The 17,122-nt window shown below is 34.1% G+C and overlaps 2 protein-coding genes across 3 annotated transcripts; one reads left to right on the top strand and one right to left on the bottom strand.

Moving 5' to 3' along the window:
• Positions 1 to 2,009: 2,009 nt before the first annotated feature.
• On the top strand, positions 2,010 to 14,395 carry LOC109111704 (putative uncharacterized protein MYH16). Its single transcript, XM_042718685.1, has 46 exons — positions 2,010 to 2,163; positions 2,257 to 2,309; positions 3,038 to 3,076; positions 3,222 to 3,231; positions 3,833 to 3,907; positions 4,024 to 4,083; positions 4,209 to 4,292; positions 4,385 to 4,474; positions 4,592 to 4,651; positions 4,778 to 4,843; positions 4,982 to 5,068; positions 5,199 to 5,288; positions 5,431 to 5,517; positions 5,618 to 5,695; positions 5,812 to 5,901; positions 6,006 to 6,068; positions 6,336 to 6,398; positions 6,588 to 6,647; positions 6,769 to 6,843; positions 7,023 to 7,109; positions 7,197 to 7,274; positions 7,558 to 7,620; positions 8,071 to 8,160; positions 8,253 to 8,342; positions 8,425 to 8,514; positions 8,618 to 8,707; positions 8,841 to 8,930; positions 9,054 to 9,116; positions 9,214 to 9,273; positions 9,364 to 9,423; positions 9,628 to 9,696; positions 10,239 to 10,325; positions 10,408 to 10,488; positions 10,608 to 10,676; positions 10,822 to 10,911; positions 11,014 to 11,091; positions 11,489 to 11,578; positions 11,710 to 11,799; positions 11,927 to 12,016; positions 12,265 to 12,411; positions 12,571 to 12,660; positions 12,821 to 12,898; positions 13,126 to 13,272; positions 13,403 to 13,474; positions 13,571 to 13,606; positions 13,691 to 14,395. The coding sequence occupies exons 1-46, from the start codon at positions 2,049 to 2,051 to the stop codon at positions 14,242 to 14,244; spliced, it is 4,074 nt and encodes a 1,357-aa protein (XP_042574619.1). The 5' UTR covers positions 2,010 to 2,048; the 3' UTR covers positions 14,245 to 14,395.
• A 225-nt stretch (positions 14,396 to 14,620) lies between these two features.
• Positions 14,621 to 16,904, bottom strand: LOC109111709 (uncharacterized protein C14orf119 homolog). 2 transcript variants are annotated; one of them, XM_019124679.2, is made up of 3 exons: positions 16,666 to 16,904; positions 15,810 to 16,228; positions 14,621 to 14,992 (listed from the first exon to the last, which is right to left on the bottom strand). In XM_019124679.2, the coding sequence occupies exons 1-3, from the start codon at positions 16,682 to 16,684 to the stop codon at positions 14,828 to 14,830; spliced, it is 603 nt and encodes a 200-aa protein (XP_018980224.1). In that variant the 5' UTR covers positions 16,685 to 16,904; the 3' UTR covers positions 14,621 to 14,827. The 2 variants fall into 2 exon arrangements, with proteins under 2 accessions (XP_018980224.1, XP_018980225.1); XM_019124680.2 differs by having other exon boundaries at positions 16,642 to 16,890.
• Positions 16,905 to 17,122: the final 218 nt, after the last annotated feature.

Raw genomic sequence — 17,122 nt, 5'->3', positions numbered from 1 at the left:
TATGTAGCCGACTGTTTAATGGACTAAATTTTTTGGGGATCTGCAGTGTTTATGCAGACTATTCAACAAATAACCATAGCCACACAATATGATTCTACTTTTACCAAGCCATTTCTTATTGGTTTTCTTTCCAGGTACTTTTTCAATTTTTATTGAGAGACAAATAGAAAGGAGCTGTGTCCGAGACTAGGTAGCCTACTTTTGACAAAGAACTAACGTCGCAAGCATTAAAAGTGACATTCAGATACTTTTTTCCTACTGTTTTTTAAATACTATGTATTCAGACATACTACTCTTCTGGCATACTGCTTTTCGAATAATGTGTAGTAGAGAAGTAGCATATTCATATCCAGTTATGGACCAGGATGTGAACACAGTAAAAACCGAAGTCTCCTGCACAATATATATCTAATGATAATGGGTCTTTCATTGCATTAAAATGACAACATGGCCCTACAACAACATCACTGCCCATATAGTGGTGGTAATCACTGAATTATTCAGTCACTGCATTTACCCAGCAGAGCTTGGGTTTATGAGCACTTGGGCACCAATGGACCGTGGCCACAATGACAAAGACATTTAATTTCCACCCATCAGTCCAGATAACCTGTGTGCTAAATCTACTTTGATGCCTCTCTGCAGTCACCACTGCTTGCATGTTACCAATTAAAAACATGTCTGAAAACATGAATACCCAAGGCCCTCTCATTTCCATTTTATTAATAACATTAATACATTAATAGTTTGTAGCATCACAGAGTCTCCCAGTAACCCCCCTTTCTTTATTTTTAAGGTGTAGAGTACACATAGTTAGGAATTAAGCTGACAAAGAGTGGTTAGTGCTAATTAATGCACTCTAACACTGATGAAGCCTAAATAAAAAAAGATAGAGGTTTAATCGCAGTAATAAAAACTAAGCAGTAAACTATGTTTAGTGTGACAAGCATCGTCATTTTATTGAATGTACTGGCCGAGGCCTCACTGTCATATCTTGTTGTTACAGTACAGACCAAACAATCAATTAATGAGCTTAGAAGAAGCTGTTTATTAATAACCTTTTATAGCCAAACCTCAAAAGTAAAATGTATACTTTTAAAGTCAAGAAAGCCTTTGAATACATCTTCATCACTAGCTGATAGTCAAAACATTGGTTACTTGCATGATCAGAATGACAACTTTTTTTATTGCAACCCTATTAATTCCAAATTGTGAGTGTTCCAGTGTTCTAAAATATTAAACATTTGAATATAAATTAAACTATTTGATATGAAATTTACGTTTTGAGTATTTGAACTCAAAATAATAAAATATTTCAGATTTCAGTGTTATCAGCAGGCGTTGCATTTTCTTCCATTTTTGGAAACAAGTTTTTAGTTAACTGTTGATGAATTTGCATTAAAAATAAAAGTGACCATGTCATTGGCATTTACAAAACCAACCTGTTATCTACAAGCTCAGGGCTGGGTGTGTCTTATACACATATTTTCCTCTTTTGCAATGTGAATTGGAGTATTTTTGCAAGGAAGGTCACTGTCAGTATTACAGAAATGAGCTGAATGCGTTCTGATAAAAATAGTTATTGTACTGAAAATTATTGTTGGACAGCATATTTTTTGATGCCCAAACTTTGTGGCTTATACATTTCAGATGCTGGGGGGTCTTCATATTTTTAATTTATTAGTTTTTAATTAGCAACAGAAGCAAGAAATTAAACTACTTTAGCATTAAATTTACAAACAGTTATGGCAATGTTGTAGCCAGCTACATTAATTTATCTTTGTGGCACATTTAAAACAGCAGTACATGATCAACACATGTAAAATGTAATGACAGTGCAGATTAAAAATGAATAAATGGCAAAAAAAAAAAAAAAATGCGGCAGTTGGTCCAAAACACTTTTTCTGGCACTAAGTCAGGTCTTAGTCAGAACTACACTAAGTCAGTCTATCATTGTTTTCCGGCATGAGATGTAAAATAACCATGTAAAAGTGAGAGTTGGGCAATAACTGACTGGTGTGCTATTCATATAAAAAGCACACAAGCTCATGAGCTCCAGTGTTACTGTGAGATTACGTTCACACACAGTAATGAAGTGGATAGAGAATCTCCAGATTTGTTCTTTTTTTGTGTCAATTTACCTGCTGACACAGGCTGAATGTGGTAAGAGCAGCATTTATTTGATGGCTCTGTGACGGTCTGTCCTTTTTCTGACAAGAGAAGGAATGGTTGTATGATAATTTGATTGTCATTTAGGTCCTGTGGATGCAGCCTTAGCTAGGAGTGATGAAAAAGATGCTCCGATTATGGTAGGTTTCTTGTACATTTCATTGTGGTAAGTTTCCGACATAATTTTTTTTTTCAGATATGACTACTTGTAGTCATACTATGAATTTAAATAAGGTCTATACTTGAATCAGTATTCAACTTAACTTACAATTAAACTTTTTTTTATTATTCTCACCGAGGCTGCATTTATGTGATCAAAAATACTGCATAAATATTGTGAAATATTATCACATTTTAAAATAACTATTTTCTATTTTAATCCTTTTTTATAAATTCATTCATTCCTATGATGGCAGCACCACTGACATTTCAGCAGCCATTAACCCAGTGTCACAAAATAGTTTAGAAATCATTATAATTTACTAATTTGGTGCTCAAAACATTTCTTATTATTATCTGTTGAAAACAGTTAGGCTTCTTCTTATTTTTATTTTTTTTTATTTTGTTTGTGGAAACTTATATGTTTTTCAGGACTCTCTGATGAATAGAAAGAACAGTATTCATTTGAAATAGAAATCTTAAATAAGTCTTAAATAAAAACATTAATTTATTGCAAAAACATTTTGAATGGTGTACATGATTAGTTTAACTTGTGTTTCTAAAACAAATCTGTGCAGCTTTGATAAATTAAGCTAAATAATTCTATAATTAGAAAATTGAATATTTCTACATTTAAATTTTAATGTCTTTCACAGTGCAAAAGCTCAGTGTGAACAAGGTCTAAAGTGAATTTTTCCACACATTTTAGGCACAAAGGGACTTCACAAGAGAAAGAAGAGCCATAGAGGTGTGGTTGTTTTTTAATCTTTATGTTTTTGTTTTTTTTGTGTGTGTTTTTCCACATATCATTTTCATTTTACATGCATGCACTTTTAAATGTACTTAATGTTGTTTTTAAATAAATTCTCATTATCTCTCTGTAATCTACTAAGGACTGTTCAGGTATGTGAATTATATTTTTCTTTACTATATTTTATTCAGAACCATTTTAATCATGTGTGACCCTGGATCACAAAACCAGTCATAAGTTGCACGGGTATAGCAATAGCCAACAATACATTGTATGGGTCAAAATTAAATAAAGATCATGTTCCATAAAGATATTTTGTAAATTTCCTACCGTAAATATATCAAAACTTGCATTGCTAAGGACTTTAAAGGTGCTTTTCTTAATATTCTGATTTTCTTGCACCCTCAGATTCCAGATTTTCAAATATTGTCCTATTCTAACAAACCACCCATCAATGGAAAGCTTATTTATCCATCTTTCAGATGATGTATAAATCTCAATTTCAAATTGACACTTATCCCTGATTTTGTGGTCCAGGGTCACATATATTAATTTTAATTCATATTAATATTAAACACAAGATATTAGACTCTGATATTAAAATGCGAGTTTTAAACTTCAACCAGTTCTACTATAGGTTGGGGTGTACATCCTAGTAAAACATTGTACAAATGAACTAGAAAGAGTTAGTCTTATGAATATTTTATTTAATAAAAATCTCAGGCACTATGATCATCATCTGTATTTCTTTAGGCCTCCGGAAAGATCTTGATGAGATGAAGATTAAATGTAGGGATACTTATAAAGTAGCGAAGAACAATATTGATGGTGAGTCAACCCATCTTCATTCTACATAAATCTCAAAGTATATTTATATTTACCATGCAGTTGCATCCTGGATTTATATTCATCAAAAATATTTACTTTGGTGGACATTTTTGCAGGTCTTAAAAGCGAGCTGAATGGTCTTTTTAAAAAAGTCAGTACCAGTCCAGCCAAGGATGGTATGTGGAAAATAATGATACTGATGAACATAGCTGTAACATATTTTTTTTTCTGTGACATATTATTATTGATTAGCAAAAAGACAATAGTTGACACTTTTTACCCTTGTGTTCCACCCATTCAGTCTTAAACATTCTCCAGAAAATCATTGACCTTCAGGAGCTGGACGCGATGATAAGCACTGAGAGAGATCCCACAAATATTGAAAGTGTGTTGCAACAATATTACTTTTATTTTTAACTTGAATATTATCTCAATATCCCATATATACTCAAACAGTTTTTATCTAAAATTCAACAGCACTGGACAAGCGGCGAAAGGATGCAGAGAGAGACTTAGCAGGAATGAAGACACAATTCTTAGGAAGTGTTGAAAGTTTCAAGCGGGCAGGTAGAGATACTCCCCTGTGCATGGAGCAATACCACATTGACACTGCATTTTGAGCCCTTGCTCAATTCTTAACCAAAGGAAACTGAAGTAACGGTTTGTCCACTTTTCTTCATCTAGTTTCAAAGAGAAGCACAGAGACATTTAAAAGCGATAAGGCAACCTCAACACCTCTTAATGGTGTGTATGACTTTTGATTTATATAATCTACAGCCTCATAATCAGTGAACAGCCTACATAAAATACATAATTAAACCCAAAACTTACTAAAATGCACGTGCTCATATATTTATATCTAATCTACAGAATTAAAGAATTATCTGGAAAACCAGCTCAAACAACCAGGGGAAAAAGGTGGCATTGCAGACCAGGGTGAGTTTAATGAGAATGAGAGCAATGGATCACAAATATTTTAGCAGTGATTGTTGATGAAATTTTGAAAGGTTTTGAAGATTTAACAAAGCAGTTTGATTGTTTTCCACAATAGAATACAATTTGTTTTGTTTTTAGTGCTGCAGATTGTTATATTGCAAATTAAAGCAATGGAACTGAAGATGAGTATCTCTGGTAAACTTAAGACGCAAGCACAGATGGATGGTGAGTGTGTATTATTGATGTTTACAGGCCAGGGAGTTATGAAGTTGCAGTTCTGAGATTGTTTGAGCCAGTTTATTTTTAGTATTGTATGATTAATGGAATGTATGATCTGTTTTTGAATTTTTTATAGTAATTATAAGCAAACTGGAGTATAAAAATGGCCTTCTATCAGATCTGAAAGAGGAGCGAGAAATGAGGAAAGAAAACAGAGAAAAAATTGGTATGGTTTGTTTGTTTGTTTGTTTTTCTCACACAGTATTTCCACAGTAAATTTATATCATTTATAATCCATTATGTGACAAATAAGAGGTTCCTGATTACTGCAGCCTATCCTTTTTCTTTTTTCCGTTTTGTGTTCACAGATAAACTCTTAACAGCACTGGAGAAAGAAATATTAGATCTGAACAACGAATTATCAGCTCTTAAACTAACATCTGTTCAGCTTGATGGTACTGGAATCAGACTGAAAATGATTTATGAATAATTTAGCATATTATATTTAGATGTGGGAATCACTACTTCATCCTGACAATTATTTGTATCTTGTAGAACAGACAAAGGAATTTGATGGGAAAAGGATAGAAATAATGGACAAAACTGCCAAATTTAAGGGAAAAGATGAGATAAGTAAGTTTCTTTCATTTAAATATACTGGATTCTCATTTCTTGTGAATTATTGTTTCTAGTGTCACTGTTTTTGAAAAAATCATCAGTACAATTGATAATACTTTTGCTACTTTTAGTTTCTAGAATTCTTAAACTCCAGTTTGAATTTATGGAGGCACTAATTATGGCACAGGGACAAATGAAAGCAGACGAATTGAAGATAAATGGTGAGATCTGAAGGGTTTTTAATTTTTATTATTATTATCTTTTTTTTTCATAAGCAGTTTTAAGAATTGTGACGTTTATGTGATTTTGGGTTATTCCCTCTTAGAGCTCCAGAAAGAGCTTGGAAAGGAACAGGACAGGGCATTATATCTGGATGCTGACAACAAAAGTAAGATTAATATATTGTCTTGTAATTACTTACAATTATAGCAAATGTAATATGGATGCTCATGGATGATTAATCCTTACAGATGAAAAAAACACTTTTGTGCATTAATTTATTTAGCAGATGTTTTTGCCCAATTCAACTTACAAATGAGAAAAATAACACATAATTTGTCATATTATTCACAAAATGCAATGTTAATATTAGCCTTGTCTTTATCCCAAATGGAACATTTATTTTTAATTTATCTACAATTTCTTCTACACCCAGGTTTACGCAAAAAGTTGTTTGCCCAGGCAGAACAATGCCAAGACCTGATGGATATGTACACGAGTGAGACATTTTACTCTTCTTGACTCCCAGCAAGCAGCCATATGAAAGCTTTGTTCACATGAAAGAAACACGAGACATTTAAATGGGATTATTAAATGTTATTTGCAGATTATGCTAAAAAAAAGAGCTTTATCTTTATCTTTACTATAATTGTGTTGCAATAATCATTATTTATGTTGTATTTTCCAGATGCAGAAGCTGAACTGAATAATCAAGTTAATAATGTTTTAGATAAAACCTCAAAGGCAGGTGAGTTGAGTGAAATTTTTAGACACAAAATATAACACTTTTTATTTTATTTTTTTTTTATTTTTTTACATGCATTAGTTGCATTTAATTTAACATACATGGCAACATTTGCTTTCCACAGCTCTCCAGATTACGTTGCTAGGCTTCGAAATAAACCAAATAATGAAGCAAATTAAAGCATCCTCATCTAATGATGGTATGTCAATTTTTTTACTTTTATGATTCAGTTTGAAAAACAATTAGCATTAATCAGGTACTTAGGGTAACATTTGAAACCATTTCTAACATATATTGTTCTGTACTTTGTTTCAAGAACCATTTTTTCCTATTGTCCTGTGGAAATGTAATATTTACTTTTTTGTACATTTATGATAGTTTTGAAGCGAATACGGGATGAAAAACTCAAAGAACTGACGGTGAAAAAGGAGGAACTTCAGAAAAGTGACCCTAGCTCTGAAAAAAGTGTGACTCTTAGCATATATATCTACCATAAATCTACCATAAGTCTTCTGACTCACATCTAAGCATGTTTTTGTCTCTGCTTGTCAGTTCTTAAAGTGATATCGCAGATGGAGGAAATCTGGAAGCTACAGAGTGAAGATCCAGACAACTTAAATAAAATCAGCAGTGAGTATATAGTGCAGTATAAATTGATAGTAAAGACCAATTCAGACCACACCGACATACACGGACAAACATGTTCATCAGGTTTTGTCTAATCAGTGTGTTTCCCCTTTCGGCTTCTGTTGGTTTTGGTTGGTGGCGGTGCATGTTTTCAATGATTTAACATGTTGAATTAGTGTTTGTTGGGTTTTGGAATGTCTGAGAATTGACGTACTGTACTCAGTCAGCTGTCGGCGTCTGTGTAAATTATCCTCATTGTTTCAACACACATTCTGTTTGGTTTCAGATCTGCAGAAGGATCTCCTGAACTTGATAAGCAAATTAGATGATAAAATGGCTTCAAAACCAAGTGAGTGGAGAGTTATGGTCCTTGTTTGGAACTAAGTCTCATGTTATTTGCAGTTATGTTCACACCCATACCTATAGATAGTTTGGCAACACTTTAGTATGGGGACCAATTCTCACTATTAACCAGTTGCTTATTAGCATGTCTATCATTTACATATTGGCTGTTTGTTAGTATTTAGAAAGCACATATTCTGCATGACCATATAATACCTAAACATAGCAATTACTTTACTAACTATTAATAAGCAGCAAATTAGGAGTTTATTGAGGCAAAAGTATGGTTTGTTATTAGCAAGAATTGGACCTTAAAATAAAGTGTGACCGATAGTTACCAGATTTACTTTGAGTATTACATAAGCTCAAATCATTTCATTTATGTACCAAATTCCTCATTTGTTCAGATATTTTTGGCAGAACTATCAATATTACTATTATTTTTTGTTTGTCTCAGTGCTGAAAATCATTGCTCTCCAGTCTGATGTAACCTGGATAAAAGAAATGCTGAAAACTGTGACTGCACAGGCTGAGATCCAAAAAGCTGGTTGGCATTGATACTTTTCAATACTTTAAAAAAGGTATAAATAATGGTGTTACATTTCTTAATATTACTATATTTACATTGACTTTTGACAGAGCTTCAGAAGGCACTGGATGACGTAAAACGTTTGCTGAATGAAAAAAACAAAGAGCTGGCTGCTGGGACCGGTGATGGCACTCAGATACGTGAGTGAAACCTTTAGTTTTCAGAGCTCAAACAATAACTGAAATGGCAATCTTAGCTGTCATGAAAATGCTTGATTTACAGAGAAAGATATTGCTGCTCTGAAGAAAGAAGTTTTGACGTTGCAAAACCAAAAAGACACAATTGAAAAGAATACAATGCAGAAGATTAAAGGTATAGCACATTCATTCAGCAGCAAACCCTGAAACGATTTTCATGGTCATTTTTACTTTGACTAAAACTAATTAATTGAATTAAATTGTTTTCTCTTTCACAGATCTTCAAGATAAACTAAAACAGAGTAACGGGGCATTGGATGATGCCAATAAACAACTAAAAGAGAAAAATGCCACACTATCAAAACAAAGTTAGTTACTGAAAAGATTCACCAAATCAGAAAGTGATGTCTGGTTGCTATAAATGATCAGGATTGGAAGATTTGTCTGCCAATTTCCAGTAAGCTTATTGCTATATAACATTTTAATCTGATGTCCCCTTAGTTACAAACATCAACAATCTCTTAGATGAAGTGAGAACCTTGAAACAACAAGTGCAAGGAAAAGAATCCCAAGTAAATGCTAGAATAGCTGGTGAGTTCCATTCAATCCATCCACACATCAGTTACAATCTCTTTCACTCGTTTAACTGCAAAGCACATCAACATTGGAGCTCTCCATTAATTCAAGAACACTACTTGCTACTGTTCTTTTTAGATCTTGAAAGGAGCCTAACGATGAAGAAGGAGGAAAATGCCAAAATTCTTGCTGAGAATGAAAGTAAAACAACATATTACTGCAGTCTTCAGTAATATAGGATTTTTAAGTCATCGTCTAAACAAGAGTTCCTTATCTTGCCTATTCTGTCTCTCTCTAGAGCTGAGAAAAGATTGTGTGGGCACTGCTGAATGCCCTGAATTCCAGAAAAAATATAACGGTACCTTATCTTTCTATCTGTGTAAAAAGACATTTTGTAAACTGGATTTGGACAGTTGTGTAAACAGGATACTTGGTGGTTGTGTTACAGAAATGCAGGCTGAATATAACGATACCATTTCTAAGCTGAACAATGACATTCTTAAGAAGGGTGAGTGAAGATTCATAATTTAACTGGTTTATAATTAAATTGATGACAAATTTAATCACAAAATATTATAAATAATGCCATGAATACACAATGAAACAACAACAACAACAAAAACATCATCTTGTGTTAAACCCGAAGTCGATATCTTACACTCTTTTATACTGTCACATAATTCTCTCTGTCCAATGTTGTTGTTGTTTTCAGCTTATATCATTAAAATTCTAATGGATGAAGTTCAGTACCTGGATCAGCAAACCGCACAAGGATCCCCAGGTAATGAAGGTGTATGTCCATTGTTTCGGATAGCGCATAAACTGCAGTACTTTTAGACATACACATTACAAACTAATTCAACCAGTGCACAGACGTTGATGTTTTTAAAAGAAGTCTCTTATGCTCACCAAAAATTATAATTATATATATTTTTACAACAAAATTTATTTTTGTGCTGGCAAAGCTGAATTTTCATTCGTCAGTGTGACATGATCCTTCAGAAATCATTCTAATATGCCATTTAGAAACCATTATCATCATCATTATTTTTTATTATCAGCGCTCAAAACAGTTGTGTTGCTTAATATTTTTGTGGAAACCATAAGACTTTATTTATTTACACTAAAACTCTTGACTGTCACTTTTGACCAATTTAATGCGTCCTTGTTGAATAAATGTAAAAATTTAGAAAGAAAAAAACATACTCTCCCCAAATGCTTGAATGGTAGTGTACATTCCATGCTTTCATTTTACATCACATGTGGAAGAGTTAAAACTTTCAATAGTTTGATGTGCTTTGATGTGTTTGATCTGCTTCTTAGAACTGAGGCTAGAACTTGAAGCAAAGAAACAAGAATTGAAGGAGGCAAAGCAAAAATTGGATGCTGAGGGACCCATATCATCCAAAAGTGAGTCCAACCCCATTTGACCAATTTTGGGACGTCTTCATCAAGAGACACTATTGCACACTTACACAATGCTTTGTTACAGCTCTGGAAGTACTCGAGTTATTAACTAATATAGGCAAGCTTCAAGAAAATCCAACTGAAGACAATTCAGAAAAGATTCGCAGTAAGTTTAAACAAATCAATTTATGTACTCTCGCAATCATTTTCATTTCTTCCTTAAAAAAAAAAAAAAATCATTTAATCCATTATCTTACAATTAGTGATGTTCTTCTCTTCATTTAGAACTGGAAGCTCAATTAAATGGTTTGCTGGCTGAGTTGCAAAACTCTGGAGAGAAAGGGCTTGGACTGGGTGAGTTCAACCATGCATGGTGCTAGCAACGCCATAGTCATGGGTTTGATTCTCAGGGAACAAATGAACTGATGAAATGTATACCATTGTTAAAAGTGTCTGCCCAATGTGATAACATAAATGTTTTACTTATATATTTATACAGCCTTGAAAATAATGTCTATAAAGGAATCAATGTCTAAACTGAAACAAGCACAAGCACAAATGCAAGAGAATTATGCAAAGGAAATCAATGGTAAGTCAATCTTCAATGCATCAATATCAGAAGATTGTTGATTACTCGTTTGAGTAATAGTGGAAACAACGAGTACTAAACTGATATTCTTGTTGTTGTCAGGATTAAAGAATCAAATAGAGAACAAAGAAAAAGAGATTTTGCTGTTGCGGGGTAACTGTGAACTGTCAGATAAGCTGAGTAAGTAAATGTGAAAAGGCACCAAAGAATATTTTTTGGAAGTGATTTTACCCATCTTTTACAGGGATACCCTGGAGGTGTTCCAAACCTATGAGTTTCTTTCTTTTGTTGTACATAAAAGTAGGAATTTTGAAGAATGTGGGTAACCAAACATTTGCTGGCCTCCACTGACTTCCATAACATGGGGACCATGTTTAGTTACCAACATTCTTCAAAATATCTTCATTTGTATTCAGCAGAAAAAAGAAACTCATACAGGTTTGGAACAGCTTGAGTGTGAGTAAATGATAACAAAATAATAATTTCATCAAAGAAATGGGTAACTCTGTATATTTCCTACCAGATATGTACCCTGCATTTTAACCCATGACATGCTCCTTCTTTTTTTCATGAACAGAGGACAGGATACAAAATCTAGAAAAGGAGCTAGAGGAAAGCAAACAAAATTTTAAAAAACTGCAACAAGAATCAAACGATAAGATTGCATGTAAGTTTCAGAGAAAATGCATAATGTTGTGATACTATCACAATTATCTTTTATTTCTTTATAATGATGCATTTTAAACATGTACGTAGCTTTCTGTTATCAAATATTATCATGTCATTTTTTTTTCTCAGCACTACAGAAACAAATTAAATCAAAGGACCAGCAGCTTGCTAACACTGAAGATCAACTGGAAAAGATAAATGCTAAAAATGCTGCTTTGAGTAAGAAAATCTAGTTATGAATAAAGACGAAAACATTAATCAACCCCACATTTATGTTTGATTCCATATTGTCAACTTTGCATGGTTAGTCGTTCCAAGAATTTCAGTCTTGTGTCTTTTGTTTCAGTCAAACAGCTGAACAATCTGAATGATGACTTGAAGAATCTCAAAGAGGAGAAAAATAAGGCACTGCTGAATGCAAAAGAAGAAATTGACGGTATGACCACATAGTCAAAACACAAAAGGCGTTCACTTTTCCAATACTATACAATATCTTTAAGATTGCTGGAGTGATTAGACGTGTTGCTCTTGATAAATATATGAAAAAGCAATGATCAGCATGTGAGAAACAAACTGCCAAAAGTGCCATGATGACATACTTCTATCTTTAACCTCAAATTTGACCCATTATACCAAGGTGGAATCAATTTTTTTTTTACTAACTGACTGCATTTTTGTGATCAGGTTTAAAAGAGAAATTGCAAAAACAGGAAAAAGCGCTTACTGAAAAGGATTTGTACCTGAAGGAGAAAAATGAAGTCATTGCTGCATTGGAAAAGCAGCAGGAGAGTACAAAGGGCGAGCTTGAACAAGTAAAGAACAAAAACAAAGGTCAGTGAAAAGGTCATCCTCTGCTTAAAATCAGAAGAATATTTGGTTCAAAAATGGGAAACTTCAGAGTATTGTCATCAGATTTGCTACAGATAAAATGTAATGATGCTACAAATTACACAGTAGATGCATGTTATCAACATTAAATTTTTTGTCCAGAGCTAGAGACAGAGCTTAAAACAAAGGACCAGCAACTTGTTAAAACTGAAGCCAAAATAAAGGAAATAAATGCTGAAAATCAAGACTTGGGTAAGAATAAAATAATTGAATAATGAATGACAGAATTGCTGATAGAAAATCCAATATAAATTGTGTAAAAATGAATTAGCCCAAGCATTGTTTTTTTTATACATATTATAAAATCCCATATGCATACAGTATTTTAATTATTTCTTCCCCTTTGTTTTAGTTGACAAGCAGAAGAATCTTGAAAAGGAACTACAAAAAATTACAGGGGAGAAAAATGTATTACAGAAAGAAATCTCTGGTAAGACAATACAGTCAAAATACCACAGAAGCAAAAAAACCATCTCCATTTCATGATAAAGTTCACCTGTCCAGAATTTTTTACATGCTTTTACATTGCCCAATCAGCAGATGTAAATGTGGTCTGCAGCTTTATATTTTATAATGTCATCTATTATATTGTATTCAAATTGTTCATTTGAAAATGTTCCAAGCCTAATAATACGTTTTTTTCAACCCTTTTTTCAGGTCTAGAAAAGACATTGGAAGCAAAAAAACAAGAACTTGCTAAGAAGGACCAGCAACTCCAGGAGAAGGACAAAGAAGTTTCTACACTGCAAAAGGAAAATGCAGATACAAAGGCCGAGCTTAAAGAAGAGAAAAAAAAAATCAACGGTGAGTGGGGTGTAATAATCTTTCAGTATAGAAAACAATGCAAATGAAATTTGGCCTGGGACCAAATATCGTTTGCATGTATCTGTGGAAGGTAATCTGACAGGTTTTAATATTTTCACAATATTTATAGATGTGAACAATGAGAACGAGAAACTTAAACAAAACCTGCAAGAGACTAATAAGAAAGTAGAGGAACTTAAGGGTGAGATATTTCTTTTATCTAAGCGAGAAGTATTACTAGCTTTATTTTCACCATTAACAATGTATGGTTTTATTTCTTTTTGAACTCTTTATCTAGAAATTATAAGTGAAACTAATAAACCTCCTACGAGTGGTAAGTTTGTGATCTCAGTCTGGTTATAATATACAGCTAAATGCAATCAAACTAAAAAAATGTCTGTCTTTGTGCCCACCTCAGACTGGCCGAGGTTTGATGCAAACACTGCACACCGCAGACTTGTCTTGTCACAAAATGAGAAAGAAGTACATACTTCTTTATTCCCTAAACCTGTACCTGATAATCCTGAGCGCTATGACACAGCTATTGCAGCTCTGGGAAAAGAAGGATTTGATTCTGGAAAACATTACTGGGAAATAGGGGTGACTGGAAGTAAGTGTTATGTTGTGGGTGCAGCCAAGGAATCCGCTCAGAGAAAAGGTATTCTGAAATATGGCCCCTCAGCTGGCTATTGGGTTATTCAGAGGAATAGAGATACCAAACTTTTTGCCAATGCTGACAGGCGTATTAATCTAAATGTTCAGGCACCTTCTGTAATTGGGATCCTGTTGGATTTTAAAAATAATAAGGTAAATTTTTACAATGCAGATACAAAGCTTGAAATCTTTAGCTTTACTGGCAGTGAGCTGCAGGGGAAAATCTATCCATATGTTGAAACCTGCAGTGATACTACTTTAAATGAGCCTCCCTTGATCTTAAAGAAACCTACATCCACAGACTGGCTCAAGCAGTGATCTCCATGTATTAGGAGTCTGTTTTTGTATCCAAAGAAAATGCTTTATGCTTTGATGTTTTGGCTTATTACTACTCTCAACTGCATGCTTGAATGGCATTTTTCATGAACTACTTCCTTACTTGGAACATTAAAGGAGATACTTTGCAAAATGTCTGTGTTTTTTTTTTTTTTCTCCATACAGTGGTATGGACAAGTCAATGGTAGCCAGAACTATTAGCTTGTCAGCATTCTTAGAAACATCTTTTATCCAGAAGTAACAAACACATACAGGATTGGAATGACATTTTCATTTTTGGGTGAACTATCCCTATAAAATCAAGAGAGAGAACGTCTGTGAAGCTTGTAATAGCAAATCCATGTACAGAAAACATAAATAATGAAAAAAAATATTTATTTTTGAAAAACCTTTAGGGGAAAAAAACATAACACAATTTTTTTTGCATCTAATCAAAACTACACTCATATGCGCATCAAGCATAGCTTTTCAAAACCCTTTAACAGCAGAATAGTCCATAGGTGACTTGATTTCACTTTCATTTTGAAGAGTGAAAAAAACACCAAAAAGCATTGTATGAAGAGCCTCAATCTCTGACTGCTGTTCCAGCATAGAAGTATGCAACAAAGGCTGGATCCTTCTCCTCTAAGCTGTTCAAAAATGCATTTCTCTCCTCTTCACTCCATGAATCAAACCACTGAGTCCACAGTCTTAACTGGCATTCAAAAATGTTGGGTGGGCGATCATTCACCTGAAACGCAGAGACAAAGAAGGTACCAGTGTTATCATACAGATCAACCTGCTTAGCATTATTTGATTATGCAAGCTAAATAGTTACAAACACACATAAACAGCTGATAAAAGCTGATCACAATTATCCACAAGTACAACATGATTTAAGTCCATCAATTAGCACCTTGTGACATTAAAAGCATGTTTGTAATAAATTCACTATTAAGATGTTTTTAACTTCAACCCGTTGCTTACAGTTAAAATATGAGTCCTTTATCCATAAAACTGCTTTCTCATCTGAATCAGGAGAGAAATATGCACAAATCTAGTGCACAACAAAACAAGTGAAAATAGTCCAAACAGCTCTAAACAAATAAGTTGGTGTATTTTAATGTGAGAGGACAACAGGAGATGGAATTTTACACTGGTTGTGTTATTGTGGATCATGGAATAGTATTTTGTCTGAAAGTGATGGTGGGAAGTTAAGACGCCGTAATAATGAATTTGTTTCTTATAAATATGCAGCTTTTCAATCCACAAGATGTTAACTGATGGACTGGAGTTGGTGTGAATTACTAGGTTGTGGATTATTCTGATATTTTTATCAGCTGTCTGAACTCTCATTCTGACGGCACCCATCCACTGAAGAGGATCCATTGGTGATCAAGTGATTTAATGCTAGATTTCTCCAAGTCTGTTCTGATGAAGGAACAAACTTATCTACATCTGGATGGTGTAAGGGTAAATCGTAAGCAAATTGTAATTTCCTTTACATACAAGGATCACATAATAAAGAAAAGGGCATGAAATTGTACATAAATAATTAAATAAAACACCTGCAGTGTGTTTAGTTGGTCTAATAAACTGGACACCTTTCCAGGCACAGCCTTTGAAATCAGATCTTCCAGAAAGCGTTGCTTCTGGACTGCATTCCATCCTAAAAACCAACTTAATACACATCGTTGCTCCTGAAGTGTCACGAAAGACAACGGCACAGAGTCTTCTCTGGAGCCCATGTTGAGGGATGTGCAGGACAGTGCTTCCAGACGTTGGGGAACGATGCCTCCTGAAGCAGGCGGAAAGTCTGTGATGGAAGCTGGACGAAGTGTTGACCAACCTTGTCCATCAGACATCCCTAACTGTGTAATGGTGTGCTTGGAGACCTGTGCATGGGACAGATCTTCCACTGTAGGGGGCATCCTGGATCCATCTGGCTGGCCCAAGCCTTGTAAAGCCTGGTGGAACCAAGCCATTTCTAATAAAGAAATTAGAAATTCAGAGGGAATATCATTGATGGTACTAAACAAAACTATAGCGTTAAAAGAAAGTGATTGCCTTAACCTTGTTGAGCATTTTTATAACTTACACAAACTGAAACGCGGAATAAACCACGTTCATGCATTTTAACATAACGTTACATCATAACCTCGGTCTAAATGCTTTAAAAAACTCTTAGTTTTGTTGTGCATTGTACCATGGTAATTTTTTTTACAGTCTATGATCGTACCATGTAGGCTACACTTATATTACTTCCTTGTTATGATACAGTCTATGGGTAAGACATATGCTTGCTAACGTCAGCATGCTAGCTCGTCAAAACAAACGAGTAACTTAACGTCTTTTTTAACTATTACGTGAATCAAAATGTAATTTTAAATAAAATGTTACCCTTTTCTTAGTTGGACTTGTTACCTCTCGTCGAAAACAGCATGTTGTTACTTTCAACGTCGGTATAACCAGATGGAAAATAATCTCGACTGAGCCGAGAAGCTCAAACGGGGCCGCTCGCTGTGTTCAATAACCCGCTCACATCGGCTCTGACACGGGGGCTCTGCATATCAGCGAAGTGAACGAATCTTTCTTTTTGATCGGATCTTTTCACATTATTCACAAACCCGATCTAAACGTCTTGCTCGCGAGTCTGACTGAATGATTCGTTCATGAAATGAACCGGATCAGTAACATAGACAGTAAAAGAGCAGTTGTTGAGTCAACGACTCAGAGACAGTCGGCTCTTTTGAACATGTCCGATTCATATAAGGATGTTACTGAAGGACGTTACTTTAACAACCTAATATAGCAGAAATTTTATAAATAAAACATAGTTTTCAGTAAAGATTGTACATGAAATGATTTTAAACAGATTTTT

This window comes from Cyprinus carpio, chromosome B2 (genome assembly GCF_018340385.1).
Source record: "Cyprinus carpio isolate SPL01 chromosome B2, ASM1834038v1, whole genome shotgun sequence".
Taxonomy (NCBI): Eukaryota; Metazoa; Chordata; class Actinopteri; order Cypriniformes; family Cyprinidae; genus Cyprinus; species Cyprinus carpio.
This window is presented reverse-complemented; position numbering and strand designations above follow the sequence as displayed.

What these genes read in the sequence shown, in the direction of transcription:
- LOC109111704 (XM_042718685.1), top strand. Translation starts at nt 2,049, where the DNA reads ATGAGCTCCAGTGTTACTGTGAGATTACGTTCACACACAGTAATGAAG. An exon ending in AGTAAATGCTAGAATAGCTG is followed by an intron (nt 8,931 to 9,053) that starts GTGAGTTCCATT and finishes TGTTCTTTTTAG; the next exon opens with ATCTTGAAAGGAGCCTAACG. An exon ending in ATTACAGAAAGAAATCTCTG is followed by an intron (nt 12,899 to 13,125) that starts GTAAGACAATAC and finishes CCCTTTTTTCAG; the next exon opens with GTCTAGAAAAGACATTGGAA.
- LOC109111709 (XM_019124679.2), bottom strand. An exon ending in ACCAACTAAACACACTGCAG is followed by an intron (nt 14,993 to 15,809) that starts GTGTTTTATTTA and finishes TCTGCGTTTCAG; the next exon opens with GTGAATGATCGCCCACCCAA.